The sequence below is a fragment of the Euprymna scolopes genome, chromosome 3 (genome assembly GCF_053919585.1).
Source record: "Euprymna scolopes isolate OS-2025 chromosome 3, ASM5391958v1, whole genome shotgun sequence".
Lineage (NCBI taxonomy): Eukaryota > Metazoa > Mollusca > Cephalopoda > Sepiida > Sepiolidae > Euprymna > Euprymna scolopes.
In genome coordinates this window covers 146,373,462-146,394,605 of record NC_136484.1, presented here as the reverse complement: position 1 = coordinate 146,394,605, position 21,144 = coordinate 146,373,462, and the positions used below count along the sequence as shown (strand labels likewise).

The window sequence follows — 21,144 nt, the reverse complement described above, 5'->3', positions numbered from 1 at the left end:
ATGACGTAACAGATTAAGGCATTAAGTTCAATCAGTTCAAAAATGAAAGTTTTCTGGAGTTTAAAGGTTAAATTATTACTAAAAGCAATACTAAGGATAAAATAAAAAATATTTAAAATTCTACCTGGTTAGAATGAGAATATTTTACCCCTGATGATGAAAGAAATGTTTAGTTAGGAATTCTCTGCAGATACCAGATTTGACAAGATGCACCTGAATAAGATCAGAGGTTACATTGATCGATAGATTGTGAGTAGTTCAAATAATACAACTAGATTTTATAATAAAAATCTGGATTTCAGCAATTCTATTTTCTTTCATTTGAAGAAGATTTAACTTAATGATTAACATTTTAAATACAATTTCTACTATTTCTGGTTTAAAAGTTAATTATTGAATGTATCTAATTTGTTTTTTTCAGAATATTTTTCAACAATTATATTCCATTTTAAGTGTATTCATTTTCATTATTGATATATTAAAACCAAATATTTTACAATTGCGTTGCATACAAAGGATTCTTGTTAATGGTATTGAATTCATTTCCACATTGTGTTTAAAATAACTTTTTCTAATTTTCATGTACGGTTCATTAATAAATTATTGTTAAGCTTTATAGCTACTCGATTTCAGCAAGATTAATTATGTATAGCTACTAGGACACTTAGAAGTAAATAAATAAAATTATATAGATACTAGAAGAATACACATCTCAGGACAGGGAAAACTACCCCCAGTCCCTCCACAAAAAAGAAAAACAGTGCTTTACCACTTTTAAGTCCCCTTATGGAGATTAAAACCGAAATATGATACTAAATCTAATATAATTATAATTGGAAGTGACAGTGGCTAAGTGGTCAACAACATGGACTGAAAATCAATTTTGAACAATAGAAAAACTTTCATCAGACCCACACTTGTGTCTAATCTCCTAAAAAGAAAGTAAATAAAATAGTGCTACTAAACCTTATATCTAGAATTCTTATTTCAGTTCTAATTAAAATTTATTAAATGATTTTGATTCTAAAAATATCTAAAATAGAAGCTTAAGGGGTCTTGAAAAGAAAATGATATTCAGGAAATCTAACTTCATTAATCTCTAGTGACTATAGATCAATATAAATACAAATCTGAACTATTTGAATGTTTAAATTGGGGACTGTTTGTCATTGTAGAGTTGAATATAATAATCAAAGGAGCAAGCGCCCACGTGTTTGCACTGTGTGGCTATACGACTTACCTTCAGCTGAGAGAGAGAAAGATTAAAGATGGTGGCCGTGGCTTTATAAGGTGTGGTCATGTAGAATCGTACAAGATCACACCGCCCACCACACACATATGTAAATGAAATGCAGTCAGTTTTTTTTAAATAAAACACCTGTTGGCAGAGGTGAGGGGGGAGAGACGCATGCTGGAAGTTGAGAAAGTTGTGAAGAGGAAATACAATGATGAATTCTATCCGTGAACTTTTTTTGTTTTTTTCTTCCAAAATACCAGCCCATTTAACTGCAGTTATACCCCCTAAAATGCTTTAAAATACTCAAAAGGAAGTGAAATCAGAGGAAAATTCATTGACGTATGTGTATTTTCCAAAAATTTTCATCCTTTTTGCATGAAGCTTAAGTAAACTAAATATTGCCCAAATTTGAATCCCTTATACATAGCAGCTGTGTTCTAAAATTCATGATTGGGTGATTAGTTAAGGTGGAATTCTGTACACAAATATATAAATATACTAGATTTTTTAGCCTATCAAAACCATATAAAACTTTGAGGCCATTCTTAAAAATGAGTTGATGCAAAACTTCTAGAATAAATATGGTATTGTGGTGACTAATCCCTATTAATCCCTAAGTTTGCATCAAATGAATACCATAATACTTAGTTCGCTGCACCTTATAACAAAGGTCCAGACAACATTTCAACCAAATCAGCTCAGTATTTTTAGAAAAAAACATGGAAGAGACAAACTAAGAGAAATATAAATATAATCAACCTATTTGACTGTTTTCCTCATCCTCGTAATTATTGTCATTGCTGCTTCACTACGTTTCAGCCAACTCATCCTCTGGCCTTCTTCAGGTGATTAACTGCGACAGGATAAGAATGCTGAGTCTTTTAACTGTATTCCCAGTAATTACTGCCTTCCATAGTTGTTGTTGTCTCACCATGTTTTGACCAACTAATCCTCTGGTTTGCTTGGGTTGGATTGAAACCACTATCTTCAGACAATTCAACACCTATTTACAGCGGCATGTGGTGCAGTGGAGAGAGGAGTCAAGTCTCGATGGTTCCCTGTGAGCATTATGTGAAGATGTATTTAGCTGAACCTGGTTCGTTGAAATATTTGATTTTACAAGAAAATCAATGCATAACACCCAATAAAATACTATTCAATTTGTGCAGAGATGTAATATTAATTGATAATTTAGCTTAAAAAGAGTGAAACAATAAATTAAATTATGCAATAATTGCAATAATTCTTAGAAAAGCTAAAAAAAAACAAAAAAAAACGTATTCATACAATTTATAAAATATATAAGTCTTTTCTGCCACATAAAGTGTGATTATAGTGATTTTTCTATGAACTGCTAATAGTATTCAACCTAGGAAGAAAATTCAATAAATTTTACAACACAAGACATTTTCATTTGGTATTCACACCAAGAACATAATTTTGATAAAATCTGTCAAAATAGCATACAGTACAGCTTTAAGATCAATGTGTGAGGAGAGGAAGGGATCCTTAAATCAACAAACATTTTATTTGGAAGATGATTGCACACAAAGCTTAAAAACAACTTTCTCATCAAAATTCTAATATCATTCATTAAAGAATACTCCTTGGCCTTCAAGCTGGGATCAAGGTGCAATATCTGTTTTATGCTTGGTTAAAGATGGATAAATCATTCTTGTTTGGGGTAATTTTTATTTTTTATCCTATCCAGACTTTTTTTTTTCTTTTTTTATTTAAGAAGCTGGATATCCTTCACATAAAAAACGATCCTGTGGTTAACTTCTCATTTATGGAGAGGACAGTAAATAAGATTTGGTTGTTTTGTTTTATGACATATCAACCACTTTTTAAGTTATTTAAAGCCAACTCCAGTCAGCTTGAGAAAAGTTTTTTATGCTTCAAGTTCTTTACATCTTCAAATATTTATTCATGGTGTTTCGTTTGATTGTTTTGTTTTATGGCAGGAGTTATTTAGTGCTAAATACAGTCAATTTGGGAAACGTTTTTATGCTTCAAGTTCTTTGGTTTGTTTTGTAGAGGAAAATTGTTTTTGTTTTGGGCTTTGCAGAATATGACTGAGTTTAGTAAATGGAAAGTAAAAAAAATCAACAACATCACTGTTTGGGTGTATTTAAATCAAGAAGCCGGTATCTTCAGACAGTCTGATCTGGTAGCATTAGGAAAGTAAATAGAAACAATATTTAATAATAAAATGAACTCTAATGGATGACTGATTAACGAAATCCATTTTATATGACAACTGCTGTTCAGAAAGCATATTAATTATCTAATAAACATACTTAATACAGCAAATTTTTTAACTTCTTTTTTTTAATTGCAAGAATAAATACATTAAGATAGAAATTTAAAAAATATTAATCATTTACATTTTGGATTTTAAAATATTAAAACATTAATCTAGTCAAAGAGAAGGAAAAATTCCCAAATATTTTAACACCGGTTGCTTTAAAAATAACAAAAATGTAAAAAGAACAAATCAAACTTATATAATTTATTTATACATAGACATGACAGAAAAGAATAGACACTAAAATAAATATTTTTCCTACGATAAATATATGGTTATTTATATTTATAGATAAGAATAGTGCTGAAATAACTGAGAGTATCTCATTAAAATTGCATCCAACAACATTGAAGTATGTCATGAACCAAAGGAGCATCAGATCTATCAGGATTTCTGCAAGGATGAATCATGGGTCAACATGAAGGTGGTCTTAGTAAAGGCAAAATAGCAGGAAATCTTTCAATACCCCTTTTTTACTGTAAATAGTATGATCTTACAATTCACATGAGAGGATAAAGAGTGCACAAAATCTCATCCAGGTCGCTGTGAGCTCTCTGAAAGAATCTTGCATCTTGTGAAAAGAAATGTTGAAGAGGATCCTCAGTGCAAAGTCTCTGACATTGCAACACAAGCTGACGTTAGTCCCAGAACAGCTGTCAGGTATTTTCACAAGCTGGGCTACAGTGGTAGAACTGTGAGAAGGAAACCTTTTCTGTCCTGCCAATATCAAGCACAGAAAAGAGTGGAGTGGGCAGACCTATTACCTTTTGGGCAAATGTCATTTTCTCTGATGAGCCGCATTTGCATAATTTTTCAACAGTGGAAGGGTATAGGTATGGATGCTTCCTCAGCAATAATTTGGCTTAAAAAGACTGCAGCCAACACTGAAACATGAGCGTTTCTTGGTTATGGTATGGGGTACAATTTGGAGTGATGGTCGCTCAGACCTGATGGAGTCTACTAAATATGTTTCAATATTACATGAAAGACTCTTACCAATATTCTCAAGTGGTAAAATGAACCAAGTTAATTCTCTATTTATGGAAGATGGAGCTCCTTGTCACTCTGCTAGGGCAACACAACATTGGTTGAACCAAAATGGGATTAATAAATTTCCATTGCCAAGTCAATCCCCATATATGAACCCAATTGAAAACTTTTGGGGCATATAAGACAAGACTTTCACAAAAAGAAAAGGAAGCCATCTTCTAAGACTTGACTTTTAACATTATTGTGGCAGACATGGCAAGAAATTCCTCAAGATAATATTCGTCAACTGATCAATGCCATACATAGAATGGTCCTAGCATAAAAACAACAAAGGGAATGTCAGCCAAGTATTAGTTAGTAAATTTGTGACCATTTATTTTTGATTTTGTTAAATTACATCTTTTCTGTCATGTCTGTGTGTGTACATATATATATATATATATATATATATATATATATATATATATATATATATATATCCTTTTAAAATCTCTTATATTAAACATGCCTATTGTATAAAACTGACAAAGAACTCTTTAGTCTTTTTATTTTTTTTAGTAGCTTTTTATGCACATACTGATTTTCTTCTTAACGATTGAATAAAGAAAATATCCAATTGGTATTTCAATGTCTTTATTTCAATTTATTGTAGTGCTTCCAGCTACTCCAATAAGATATTATTTTTCTTAACATCAATTTTACTGATAAGAAAGGAGAGGGGAGGGGGGCTGTCTTAAGATGGATAACGTAATGAAAATATCCAAATTTAAATTTCTTGATAAAATGACAATTATTTCTATTTATTGCAGATATATTTTAGAAATATTAAACAAACCAAAGTTTCTTCATGGATAAGGTTTGATGAATTTTATTTTCGAGAGTGTTTGAAAATAAAATGAAGATGTACTGCCCTGTACAGGAAATGAATTTGAGTCTTCCAATTATGAGACATCTGTGTTTAATTTATTTTCGTTTACATTTTTCTTTGAAAATTGTGTGTCAAAAAGGCATATTTAAAAAAAAAAAAAAAAAACTTCTCACACATGTCCATGTAATAAGAACATCATTGTAAGCTTCAAATTTTCATCGACACTGTTGTACCCTTCTAAAGGGGTACAATTAACAAGGTGGTATTCTGGTAGAAAATGTTCGTTGTTTTGTTTTACAGCAGATCAACGTTTTCAGTTATTTGATGCCAATGTCATTTTGGTAAAAGCTTTTATGCTTCAAGTTATTTATATCTACAAATATTTATTCATGGGGTTTGGTTGTTTTGTTTTATGGTGTATCAACCATTTTTGAGTTTACTCATTTTGGTAAAAAGTTTTATTCTTCAAATTCTTTGGCTTGATTGTTTTGTAACAGAAAATTGTTTTTGATTTTGGCTTTGTGAAACATGATTGTGTTTTGCAAAGGAGGGGGAAAACAAACAAAAAAAAACATCAATGTTTGGTGCATATAAGGTCAGGAAGCCAGTATCTTCAAACAGCCTGATCTGGTAGCAAAGGAATAGCTAAAGTGATATTATATATTATAATAAAAGAAGGAAAGGTTTCATACCATAGAGTATACAATAAAGGAGAGACAGACCTTAGTGAGGGATTACTAAGATCCAAAGCAAAGACCAATGTTCAGTGCAGTGTAACTGAATATATAGTCGTCCATGGAAAAGTCCACATAGAAAGAAGGGGTTAAACGTATTCTATTACAATATTATATTATTGCATATTCTCAGGATAATATAGGAAACAGACTAATACATTCCCATCCATTCATTTCCTCACTACACATTTGTTCATCTTCTATTCAGCTTTTATTGTCACATATTACATTATGGTTAGTAGTGGACATGAATTGACCAACAGAAAAAAAGCATAGACACACACACACACATTTCACTATGATTTATTTATCTCCGGGAGATTAGATACAAGGTCAAGTGTTATTTAGTAAAGCCAATGCACTAGAATAAGCACACTCTGGTCTATATAAAATTTCTAAGCTGCCCTGTCAGCATTTCCCAGTATGGGTGCCTCAGGCAATTAGCAATAAACTAACCTGCTCTCAGGATGGACTCCCTAACACTAAATAGAACCATACTTCAATGCGATAGCAAAGCTGATGTCAGACTGATTATAAAGTACATATCTGATGTGCCAGGTAAGTATTATTGATTAATATTTACTCTAAGTTGGTTGTGCGGGCTTCCTTCAAAGAAGGAAGTTTCTTGGAAATATTTAATTCACAAGCAGTCCACAGTTGTGTGTATATCCTAGTCAGGAGAGACAACAACATTTGTTTTTCCAGAGAGGTGTCATCATCCTCTCACATACAGCAGATGGTATTTCCAAAACCATCACCTATCTTGTACTGATCAGGCTCAACATTGCTTAACCGATGATCTAAGGATAACCATTGTGTCAACATGATTATGCCATCTATATGAATATGGTAAAATAGTTCTATGACAAATGGAAATAAAAACACTGAAATACCAACTCACTGGAAATACTTTTTATTCCATCTGTAATCTAAAAAGGCTGAAAAGTTCCTTGTTGGTCTTATGTAACAAAACGTTTCACAAAAGTTTTTTTTTTTATCAAGTCATCATAAAACATATACAATCTGAATGAGATATTGTCTGTTGTACAACTGGTAAGTTGAGAAAGGATAATCAATTTGTGCACAATAAGTGTAAGTCAATGGAGATGATAAGACCTCAGATCTGGAGAATATATATCTGGATGGTGAAACTATTCAGGGTATCAAGAAGTTTTGTTATAATTGAGATACAGGGTGGAGTTATTAGGATTTCAAGAATTTGGAGTGGATAGAGTAAGTTCAGACATCTTTTGCCATTATTAACTAGAAGAGCATTGCTATTGTCAGCCAAGGGAAAAGTTTCTCAGGCATGTGTACACAGTGTGATGACGTATGGAAGTAAAATCTGGCCAGTGAGTATTGAGGGCATCGATTACTTAGGCAGTCATTTTCTTAAAGCCGTCCAACACATGCCAGTAGTAAAACAGGCTTTAACCTAATACAGTGATGTGCCGAGAAATTTTTAAGAGCAAGTAAAAAAAAAAAAAAAGTGTCTCAGTGGGACACGGGCCTATAATACATTCCTCTGAAAAAGATACTTTGAAAACAAGAGTAAAAAGAGTAGGTGCTTGGGCACCCCTAACATCCACACTCTACATGTCTCTGGCCTAATATGATGATAAACTCATTTAAATATATAAAAAAATGATATATGAAATAGTACATTAAAATAACAGTACTTCTGCAGTTTATGGGCTGTGCCATTTTTTTTTTTTTTTAGATAGCATTTTCAAGTTAAATTCCATTTTTAATGTGTATTTTGCTTATTAAATTGTCAGTGGAAAAGTACAGAATAGTTAACAAAGCTTCCCTGCCATGGGTTTTTAAATAATATTATTTTCAACATGGTCCATAAACTGCAGAAGTACCTAAAAAACAATTAGAAATGAATTTAAATTCTTTATAAAATAAAATTTCTGATCAGAAAATTAAACTTTTACAAAAAATAAATAAAATAAAAGAACCAAATGACTTATTTTTTTTTTTTTTTGGAAAGAACTACAAGAATGAAAGAAAAAGTGGCAATGAATAGATTGACATTTTAAACTAAATCAAGAAGTTTAATAATTTTTTTACAAGAAACAAAGCAAAATCAAAAGTGTTTAATGTTTTTATGGTTTTGAGTTAACATTAATGGGATTAAGCTTTTTTTTTTTGTTAATGTCTTCCACAATTTAGATAACATCCAAGTTATTTCCGCACCAGATGCTGTGGTAATGCCAGTAGACGTACCATCTTCGTCTTCTTAAGAAAATGTCAAATGCCATTAACTAATGTCAAAAATGTTTCAACATTGAATGTTCAAGGATGTTGAAATGAAACAGAGCAAAAATGTATCTTTTAAAGATGGACTGAAGTAATGAATCAAATAAAAAGAAAAGTGTATCAAGATCATCGATCATAGTCATTAATGAAATATGTGTATTCTTGTTTGGTCACTTCAACTTACAAAAAAAAAAAATCAACATAGACTTGAATCTAATTAGTCAGACAGAAAATCTTACAATGAAGTTGTTTATAATTGATAATGTTAAAATATAACAAATATGCAATGATGATGGTGAAGGATTTGTGTTTGATTGAGAAAATGAAAATATTTTAAAGATTTTATAGTTAACATGATGTTAATTATCAGATTTAAATATGTCCTGTAGTGTATCTCCAAAATGACAGAACTTTTTTGGATATCAGTAAAATCAAAAAATAATTTTTGTTGTCACAAAATTAAAAAATAATTTTTGTTGTCACAAAATTAAAAAAATAATTGTGCTATAAAATTAGAAAATAATTTTTGTATTTACACAAAATATGTTAATCAGCAGAAAAATAAAACAATGGTAAACTAAGTAAAAGTTTAGTCGGTGCAGGTTTTATTATAAAAATAGAATTAACAAACCTAAATTGGATCACATCAGAGATGAAGGATAAATATTAATCCAATAAGGAATGGAACAGAGAGAAACAACATGAGTGGTTGGTTCATCTTTCTGTGCCTTGCTACCATGGAAAGACATATGGTCAATATAAACCGAAGAGAGAAAGCAATAATAGGAAAGAGTAATGGACTATGATCAAGAGATGTAGCCAATGTTAACCTAATTACATGAAGACATATTTGCTTGTGAAAAAGTTCTCTGAAATGGTAGGCCAAGTTGCAAAGACTGCAGATGAGTGATGTCTACATAAATAGAAAGCAGCTATCATCGATGACGATGATGGATATTCTTAGGCTGTATCCATTCAATCTGTGTATTTAGTGATGAAAATGGTATTTTAAATTTGCACTCGACACATCAATCAATAGATAGAGCATATGATACATATGAATGGAGGTTTCAAAAATAAGATGTGTCAATTCTAACAATGAACACATGAAATGAAAGTAGAAAAATCATCGTCATCATATTTGGTTTAACGTCCATTTCACATACTGGCACATGCTAAACGGTTTTAGGAAATTGACTCCCAAACTAACGTTCGGAAAGTAAAAACTGGATCTTGGGATTATTTGTAGCAGCCTCATAACTCTTGCCTTCTTTATTTCGTGCTTTGGTTCTCAACAATGTTTTTGAAAAAAGCAGGGGGGATTGCCGTTTTCAGGTTTGAAATATATCCATCTAACACTAATCGTTGGCTAATTTTGTACCTTGAAATAGTACTTTTATTTTAGGTTCTTACATCAATTAGCTTCATGCCTTGTCTGGAGAGATTTCCATAAAAAAAACAACCTATTTTGTACCAGGTCTTTCTCAAGTCCACCCTTATCACTTTCTCTCATGTTTTCCTTGACCTTTCCTTGTAAACTGCTACCTGGATTATTCTACATCTACTAACCCCAAAAACTTTCATCAATTTCTTAAAAGTGGCCATATCATCAAAGTCTCCCGTTTTTTAACACAATTTCTTATAATGTCCAGATTTAATTTTCTTCTTAGTTCATCAGATCATAGTATGTCTTAAAATAATAAAAAACATGATATTTATTTCTTCATATTTGTTTTTACCTTAAGACAGTAAGTAAAATCTTCACTGAAATATAATTATTTTATCTCAATTATTTTAGTTAATTAATATTTTCGACAGTTTCTAACTTAGTAAAATATCTTCTTAGTTTTTTATCAATTCAAAATAAAACAAGAAAATTATTTCATGTCACCCATTATGAGAAATATGATGTGGAGAAAGTATATTTCAAAGATGAAGCTATTGAGATTGTCTAGAAGTTTGGATGCTGTGGTGACATTAGAGCACAGGGAGGAGCATGGCTAATGTGATTACAAGAATTAGGAGTGGCTAGAGTTAGTTCAAAGAACATCTATCATTACTAACTAGCAGAGGATTATCACTGTTAACCAAGGGAAAAGTCTATCAGGCATGTGTACGCAATGTGATGATGTATCGAAGTAACACCTGGCCAGTCAGGGTTGAGGACAGGCACTGCATGGATAGAAATGATATAAAAATGATAGGATGGATGTGTAATGTGAGTCTCAAAGACAAGCTCAGATCAGATGACCTCAGGGGAAGATTAAATCTGGACAGTACAAGGAGATGTGTACATAGTATCAGACTTTGAAAGACTGGATAAGAGTTCTTGCGTTAATAAATGGAAACCAGTTCACATGAGAAGACAAAGAAAAATATTGGAGGAAGAAATAAAGATGGACTTGAGAGAAAGAGTGATGAATAAAATCTTGGTCAGGGATATGTTAGTTTAGAAATCAATTTCTTAAAACCGTCAAATGTATATCTACATGCAAACCAAAGATGATGACGATTATAAAAAGATTCATCACTTTTTTTCATGGGTATTATATAATCCTCTATATTTATCATATGGATTTAAATTACAGTTGTCTTTTTTTATGCCAACAAAATCTGAACATGTAGACCTTACATACAAATTTGATAACTAATATCACTGGCTTGTTAGACTGCTGGAAGATATAATCTTACATTGTTATTTGATCAGATTGGTTGTCTGTTCATGTCATCCATTTTCAGATTCAGAAGCAATTCTAAGGGGATACACACACACACATATATATGTGTGGGGTACATGTATATATATATATATATATATGGATTGCAACATCCCAGTCAAATACCTTTACTCTGCTAGTGAGCGCCTTATATTGATATTAAAAACTGATCTCAGAAGTAGCCTTTAGATCATTGGACTATAAGGAATGGATAAAAGTTGTGTATCTAATAACGAGAGAGAGAGAGGAAGATGAAAGTCAAGGTGTAAGAAAGAAGCAATGATTTCTATCCTGCTTATTTGCTCATTGCTTTTTTTTTCTTATTATTTACTTCTACAAACACGGTTGATTTGGTACAGGGATAGCAATGTATCTACATCAACATATCCAGTGCAAATATATTAATTATAAAAGAAGGAAGATAAATTATTTACAAAAAAAAAAAATGCTGCAAAAATAAAGAATTAAACACTTAAACAGAAAATACAAAGATATTCAAGTGTGTAAGACGATATGTCCATTAAATATATAGTAAATGTAATAACAAATATTGCATTTATATGTGAACGAGTTTCAGCAGTAGTATTTTCATTATTAATAACATACAAAGAAAGTGGAAAGCTGGGAAATATTACTTGAGGAGTAAAGAGAACACAAGTTTAGTCTCTGTCGGGTTATGAAGTGAACCTAAAATAGTATAAATCATATATGGATACCATTAATAAGTAAGAACATGGAATGCAGCTTGAGGATTACACTGTTGATATATCTATATTCAACACTCCAACCATTTCCCCCATCCCAGCCCGCTGCAACTGAATATCAACTGATACACATCAAAAATAGATTTTGTATCTAATGTCTTTTCAACATTTAGAGCTGGTGCAAATTGAAGCAGTTTCAGATTTGTATGTCTTCTCATATTTATTCTGAATATCATTATTTAACTTATCACATCATTGTTTGTGTGTCTATATAAAATAAAATAAAAATTACAATTAAATTTACCAAAATGATCCAAGATGGTAAAATTAAAGTATATTATAAATATTAAAGAATTAATATTTATAAAGTTATCTCAGCCAGATGTAAAAGCTCGATAAAACCAAATAGGAAATAGAGCTTATAATGGAAATTCTTTTAACTTTCTTTAAGTTATACATTTGGATTTTACCGTCACTGGATTATTTATCTTCCACCAGACTATCGATTCATGTGTAATCACCTTTTTCTTCACCATATTCCCTCTATTTCACTTTTTTTTGTTTTCAAGTAAGATCTTTGACTTAATTGTTGTTTCATCAAATACTTTTGCATGCAAAATCCGATCCCACATTTTGCTAATTCCTACCCTCTGATGAGAAGGAAAGTATTTCTTCAAAACTCTGCGGATTAAGGACTATACACTTATCTAGTGTTTCCTTTTCAGATTAAATATGTTTTTAACTCATTTCAAAGTGTTTTTTAACATGTTTTATTAACTGTTTGCTCGTATATATATATATATATATATATATATATATATATATATATATATACTAACAGGCCACCCGGTGTTGCTCAGTTGTAAACTATGCATAAAAATATTTAAATTCATGCAGGTTTCTTATTGATTATTATGAAGCTAATTCACTATTGATTATTATCCAATATATAGTAATGATTTTAAAAGTTATAAAAAAAAAAAAAAAATGATTTGCGTACAATCCACTAAAATCGAAATCAGAACATTTAGCGCTCAAACCTTAGTCATTATTTATCTCTCCAGCATCATTACCATCCGATCTACTGACCGATGGATACAGTAGGTAAAACGTAAGTGACTTTGAACTATCAATGTTTTTGTGCATGTGTAAAAGTAACAGCAAGAGTAATGTTTTATTTAACTTACCCTGGCAAGGTCAACTGCTTTGTTTTCAATTTTGACCACTTAGTAAGCAATTTTAGCTGCACTAAAAAACAAAAGATATCTACATATCCAAACACCCTATATATATATATATATATATATATATATATATATATCAAATATCAACTCTGTAGACCAAATATTCAGAGGAATTTGGTAGATACTTTTCGCACATACACAGACAAGGTCACTTTTATCTATCTATCTATCTATCTATCTATCTATCTATATATATATATATATATCCGTGTGCTAGAATACTTTAATCTTAAATTCTATGCAATTATGCGGAATGTAGAAACTATGCATAAAAAGAATTAAGCGTAATAGTGAAATGAAACCAATCATCTAATAAGAAACTATACAAAATGTATAAGTAATTAATTAACGCTCGTTTTTTCAAAGGAATATGCAAATTAGTTAACTTTCATGTAGTCGCTCACATATCCATGACTGAGTTTGTCTAAATGATTTTTATATCAATGTCAGAGTGAGAAAAAAAAAAATCAACTTTATTAGGTATATATATATATATATATATATATATATAGAATAAAAGATAATTTGAAAACATTATTATTGTCAAATAAATCCTGTCTTGAAAGAGATGCTCAAAATTCTAGATAGCGAATTAATAAACAAAGAAAATTAACTGATGATGGATAAAAAATTTACATTATTTTTTGCATCATCAAATGTTCACAAACAGGGAACATAGTAGATGTTATTCCTTATTCCACGGAGTTTTGAAAATTTTCTCATCAGAAGAAAATCTAATCATGATAAAAAAAAGTACCTTAGGACTCTTTTTGTCCTCCAAAACAAAAAAAAAAAAACTTTAATTAAGACTCTTATGCATAGGGCTTTAATGATTTGTCAAGGCCCTATTTGGATGATTCGATTAAATTTAATTAAAAGATCTTTTGTAACAATGGCTATATTTTAGATATTGTGGAACCTCTACTAAAAAAATTAAGTTTCTAATTTTTATAAAATTACAGAAACTTCAGTAGATAGCTGCCTTATTTATTTGGCTAGGTAATATAAGTGACAGATTTGCCAATAAATTGCCAACAGGTGTTCAATAGTATTATTTTGCATCACATCTTCATGTTTTTTTTTCAGCAGACTCATGTTGTTGCCAATCAGAAAATATGTTCTCCCTTCCCACTATAATAACTATTGCTTATTCATTTAAATGTAGTTGCTATTTACACTACTCTGTTCTGTCTGCCTGCTTCCCACCGGACTACAACTTGGATGTCTTCAAGTCCAACGTTAACAAATTCCTAATGAACCGCCCCCTTAAGTAAACACTTCATCAAATCTCCACACTAACGTAATGTACTTGCAATAACTCTTATCCCTGAGTGGCTTCCGGGCCTTGATAAGTGGTGATCACTGTGTAAAAAAGAAAAAAAAAACTATGTTGGGCAGACATCAAAGATTGGACTCTTGAGTCAAACAACACATCCAATCCAAGATTCAGCATGCAAACTGTTCACCATTAGATGTTTTGAATAATACCTATGGCTTGGCCATATGTGAACATCTTATAAATAACAGTGCTTCCAAGATTAGTGTATCTATATAAAGTCTTTGAAACCTTACCAAGCAAAAAGAAAATCTTTTAAGACTTAATGAGATTTCTATTTGATTCTTTCCCTGTTTTTTTTTGCTTTTTCTTTGTCCCCCTCCAGGTTTCCATTTTCATATTATTTTTTTTCTTTTAATCATAATTTTACCTTGATTTAGCTCTGTTGAAGGAGGTGCCGAAACGAGTCGGCTAGCATTTTCACTTTTCACGTTAAATAAATTTGTTCAGTATATAGCTATTATAATATTCTGTACCCCTAAAAAGATATTTACATATTTTGCTTGTGTGTGGAACGGCCCCAACCAAACTACTTGGTCAATTTGAAAATTGATATATATATATATATATATATATATATAGGTAAGTCGAATCTGGTACAAATTCAATTTAGCTTTTAGCCAGTAAAAATAGCTAAGGGATCAAAATTCAAAAGTTTAAACTTGGCATGCGTAAGTTGACATAAAGTACTCCTCTACACATGCACAGATATACATTTATATGTTAAAGTCAGTTAATTTTTAAAGTTTTGATATTCATCTGTCCTTAGGTCATATGGTAGTACATACTGCTGGAGAACTAAATGTTTTGGTTTCGATTCTAGCTGATGGCACCCAAGTCATATTTTTTTTATACAATTTTTGAAAGACAAAATCTGCATAAAGTTAAATATCATATTTAAGTATATTTTATGACTGTGCAATGCAGGGTGGTGTGTTAGTACATGTGTGTGCGTGCGTGAACAAAGGGGAGAAAAAACAGAAAGATCAGATTTTCACCACACTTAATATTCAATCATATCTTATACAATAATATTCTTCTTGAATAAAATTAAGTATATTATTTTATATTAACTGAATTGTTTTATTATTGTTCTTTGAAAATGATGTGGAATAGATAAATTTTAAATGAGAATAGTTGAATAATTTATTTGTTGATGCTGAAATTCTTAAAATTAAAATTCTAAAGGAAATTCTATAAATCACAAATTATGTGTTCAAATTTTGCATATAAAATCAAGAACTTCATTTCGTTATTAAACAATTGAAGTTCATCAACAAAGATAAGAATCAGATTTACACACCTTATTTATTGATGCGTGTTTGAAGAGATGTGAATATTATACTAAATAAAATTAATCGAATAATATATTGTTCGGCCAAGTTTCATTGTTCAATGATTTAAATCGAAAATTTTGTTAAATAAGAATATAATGCACTGAATTGCAAGCTAAATAATTTTTGAAAAGAAAACAGATTTATAAGATCAATCAATCCTATATTGAAATGAAATTCATTATTTTGAAAACAACTTCAACAAGACCCCCCCCCCCTCTGCTCCATCTATAATTTCCATAATTGACTAAATGCTTTTTTTTGCTGCCATATTGAAATAATATTACTGTATGGTGTTGAGACGGTGACCCTAACAAAGACACTGAAGAAGAAATTAGATGGATGCTACACACGGATGTTCAAGATGGCTCGCAACATATCTTGGAAGAGCCACACTACCCATCAGCAACTATATGGAGATCTACCACCAGTGTCATCGAAAATGCAACAGAGAAGAATATGACTTGCAGGTCATTATATATAACATCATAAAGAGGCAGCCAGCAAACTTTTTTTCAAGATGCCTTCAGATGTAGAAAAAGAGTCACATTCATTGGCAACCTACTACGGAACACAAGATTGGAAAGTGTGCAGGAATTACAATCATACAAGGTGTGGATTCTGTAGTGAAGCATCCTCATAGATGATGGAGATGAAATAAGATTATATCTGATGGATGATCTCAGTTGCAATTCAAGTTGGCTAATTAATGTTAAATATGTGATGGAAATAATCACAATTTACTCTTTTCACATTCAAAATGATTTCAAACAGAACCTCCATAATATGAAAAAACATTTCTTTTTCATTGTATTATACAACTCATTCATACATCAATAAATGTTTTTTGTAAAAACGATATAAAATCAAAAGTAACTTACAGTAATCAGTATACAGGGATGAAAATCGTCACAAAATCCATAATTCAAGAGGTGTTGAAATGTAGCATCTTTCTCAACAACCAAGATGAAAGCAGCTCTTGTATTGATATCTAAATAAAACGTTAAGGTTTTGTAAGCATACCAAAAGAAATAATGCATGTTTAATATTGACAAAACCTTATGTCAATAGATTTTGTTTCTGTTTTACATGTTTTTATAAAAAGAGATAAAAAACAAAGAAAATAGCATGGTTCAAATAATAAAATCACAATTTATTGTTCTACAGGATGGAACAATAAAATTGTCACTATAGAAAAGACATGATTCCATTTCTCTTTGATAAAAATCAGTTTTCTTTTTTTGTTGCAAACCATCTACTAGTTGGCAAGTTGTGCACAAATTCCAAGAGTGAAAGGAGCCTTCTATCATGTCTGAAAGTGACACAAAGTTCAACGAGCAAGATCAAAGATGCACCGCTGTATAACCCATGCTCTCTACCAAACCAAATTATGACAACAGGACCATTGCCAGTACCCTCAAATGTAATTCCGAATAGTTCAATGCTTGAGGGCATTGCTCAATGAAGTTTCCAGCCATGGTTATGATCTTTGGTGTGGTTTCAAATGAGGGCCACATCATGTCACATCACATATGAAGTCGACTTGAAAGTCAACATCAAAGTGTACCTGGATGTGCTGAAAAGTGTGATGACCCCATGGTGCAATCAGGTGGCCGCTGGCAGAACCTGGGTGTTATAGCAGGACTTGGCACCGGCCCACAAGTCCAAATAGCCCCAAGCTTGGCTTCAGAAGAGTGCTACGACTTTGTGCTCTTCTCTCACTGGTCCCCTCTCCTCTCAAAACATAAATCCACTGGACTACTTCATTTGATCATATGCCAAGAACATCAGCAACATGATCTACCACAACACCATACAAGCCTGATCGCCACTATCTGCAGAGTATTCGCCGAGCTCCAGCCAGCACTTGTGGAAACGGCATGATCCCAGTTCCAGACTCGTATTGAGGCACTTTTAAAATAAAGCTGTAGCGTTGTTTTTTTTTCGGGCAACAATTTTCTCGTTCTACCCTGTATTTTTCTATAATCCTGAAAGAAAAAACGACAATTCTTCTTCAGCAACACTGGAAGTCACACCAATAAATCTCAGCTTCGATGTTTTCTCTCAGCTGTCAAACATTCCATGCTCTGTCCTCCTCAATTTGTCCCTCTTATAGCAGATATTCCTCTTATGTGTGAATTAATACCACATATAAAAAATTCCAACCACAATAACAAATTCTCTCTTCTTTTTTCTTTACATATCAGCACGACATGCTAAATAGGTGTTCTGTTGCTACTATAAACGTTATCAGAAAACTCCCTGTTGACTAGAAAATTAATTGAACAATAATTTCAACATATACCAAACTTTTGTTAGTCTTATATTTTTTTTTTCCTATTTACACTTTTTAAAATGATTGTCTTAGAATGTACTTTTCACATATCATCCATGGCTCCAAAATCTGGGATTAAATCCACTTGTGGAAACATACACTGGATGACATCACCTGGTATCAGTTATTGATCAGCAGGTGATTGAAAAATAATGGAAAAGAAAATACAAACAGACATACAATAATAATTAAAGTCGTGGGGCGAGGGATACAAAAAGAACATGAAAAAAGATAAATCGGTCACATCTTTCTTTTCTCTTTATATATTAATGTACAGTGCACTACGCAATAGTGAATACAACACAAAATAACTGTTCCCAACCACTTATCTATAACGCATCACGGTTTTGTTTCTTCTCAATCATTTGTTTTTCCAGCGTCTAACTTTATTTCAATTTTAAATTTAGGCAACTGCTAGGTATTTTTTCTTTACACAATAATTTGGTGTTGCCTATTTTGTGTGTAGAGTTTTTTAGAACAATGGATATATAATAAATATTTACATATTAAAATTATATATTTCTGACACATATTTAGAAACTATCTCTATAAAATGTACATATACCACGTTGAAGCAAGCGATTTTTTTAGATAAGAGAATGCAGAGACTTTGAGGTGGTAGACTGGAGGAAAGTTGGACAAACCAAAAACACTGAATGCAAAGCATCAACAAGTAATGGAATCAATCCTCAAGACTGCCAAACTTGATCACTGAGTTTGCAGGTTTTCAGTAAACATCAGACTTCTGAGTAGGAGAAATATGATAAAATTGCTGCTGATGATGATTTTACAATTAAGAGAACTGATCAAGATGTTTGCAATCTAAATCAACATCTAAGAAACTTTTATATATTTCTGACACGTATTTAGTAACCATCTCCAAAGAATCTTATACATTTAAAAACAAAAAAAAAAATCAAAACAGTGATATGAACTTTTTAAACCATGATATTTCTTTGCTGATCTAATATTAGCCCCAATTTCTTTACTTGATTAATACCTGACTCAATTATATACAATTCAAATTTGCGTGGAGGTTATTCTTCAAATGCACAAGTTTTTGATTTCAATGATGAAATATTTCCATAGATACACACGTGATTAAACACAGTATGACGCTCAGCAGAATCATGTCAATGCATTATATCTGTTTAGATGAAATATTTTGCAAGCTAAAAATATTTAACAAGCCCCTATTTTACTGCAGTTCCAATACACATTTAAAATCTGCAATAGATATATTCAAACAGTATTCACTAGAATAAAAGATATATTTTAACTAGTACGAGCAGGCCACTCGGCGTTGCCCAGTCATAAAATATGCATAAATATTATATTTAAATTAATACAGAAAGTGAGACATGTGCATGTGAGTATTGTTTTTTTCTTCTAAAACGTTCATTTCTTGTAAGTAAAAAAAAAAGAAAAATTCTCAAGCTGACATCAAAACCAAAACCTAAAGATAGTGAGTCAAGTATGATAACCATTAAACCTGCATGACACGATCTTTGAAAGGTGTTTTCAAAATACCTATCTTAACATAAGTAATCTGTAATGTGAACTATTCACTCATGCGCAGTCTTGAAACAGTTAGCAAACAGATAAAAATCTGATAACCTTTACGTACCAATTTTTCGATTTTGACCTGTTAGCAGCTTTTTTCCGGATGAAAAAAGATTAAAAATTTTTTTAACATCTTTGATATACCAAATTTCAAGCCTGTAGATCAAAACTTTATTGAGTATATAGATTGAGAAGTGTCCTCACACACACACATTCTCACTTTTATAGATATATATATAACCTTTACTGAGGGAAATTAAGTTAAAAAAAAGCAATAAAGTAATTTGCTATATCTATATAAAGTTACCTTTGTTTATATAATTCTATATACAGGATTAACTCCTTAACTAATTAACTGATCATTACAAACTTTTTGAACTGCTAGGTGTTAGAAGTTCAAAATGTGAGTTTAATTTAATGCAAAGAGGATAAAAAAGGAGTTGAATCATTCACAAAAGCTTAGATATCTCCAATTTTCGTGAAATTTTAATAAATATTAGACATTGATTAGCAAATATTCCCTAAATTTCATTCACTTTGGAGTCTTTCAAAGGTTTTTAGGGGCACAATATGGGTAAATATTTTATATTTGCATTAAATTTTATCCATAGTCATGAGACATCCATTAAGCAAGATTTCCTAAATAGCAATATTTTATTATTTTACTGTTATTTCACCTTAAAAAAGAGACAGCGCCACACTTTTTATAAAGCCTTTAATTTTAGACAGTTTTAGAATTAAAATTATTGTAATGAAGTTTTACCAAAATTGGAACATGGATTCTGGTCATAAGATTTAGTATCTGGATTTTAATTATCGTAAGAATTTGGTGCAAAACTGTTCTGTTCAGAAAAGTAATTTTACCTATCCAATAGACAATAATTATCTTCTTAAAGTTGTAAAATTTATTTAAATAATAATAATAATCACCTTGTAACACATGTTGAATTAAATGACCAGATATCTTTCTCAAGGCTTTTTATTGAGTATTTGAAGAAGTAAACTCAAACTTTTCTAATAAATTCAACATTAGAATAATACTCAGTGAAGGACAACCCTCTATCAAGGCCAAGCAAACTGTTTTAAATCAGTTAACATTTATTCAAAATCGAAATTATAATTGTCTCACCATAATTTAATATTATTTCTTGGCTGATTCCTCAAATCCGAGGATCAACAGGAAGGGATTTCTTTTTTGGCATGCCCTCTGGTGACTATGCAAACTGATCCTTGAAATGCACACTCTGTGACACACAAGGCATTGGAATCCCTGAGAACAGGGACAATGGATAGACGAAGCTTTCTTCCTTCAATGTTTGTCCTCTGTGGCCTCTGTTGATCTCAAAAGCCACAGTGCCTCACTTTCACAAAGCCCTCTAACCATCCCTGTCTGCCCAGTCTTTCTCTGGGATGTCAACTGTGTGCAGCTGTGGCCTTAGCTGATCCTTGTAGTGCTTATTTCAAGCACCTTTGTCTGGCACAATTCACCATAAAACACAACTTTGGTAA

At 31.3% G+C, this 21,144-nt stretch overlaps 1 protein-coding gene across 1 annotated transcript in view; it reads right to left on the bottom strand.

Moving 5' to 3' along the window:
• Nucleotides 1-21,144, bottom strand: part of LOC145259709 (meiotic recombination protein SPO11-like) — a 1,082,117-nt gene that overhangs the window by 786,754 nt on the left and 274,219 nt on the right. Inside the window, exon 8 of the mRNA XM_080117391.1 lies at nucleotides 16,619-16,728. Within this exon, the coding sequence (XP_079973517.1) occupies nucleotides 16,619-16,728 (110 nt within the window). The remainder of the gene's footprint in view (nucleotides 1-16,618; nucleotides 16,729-21,144) is intronic.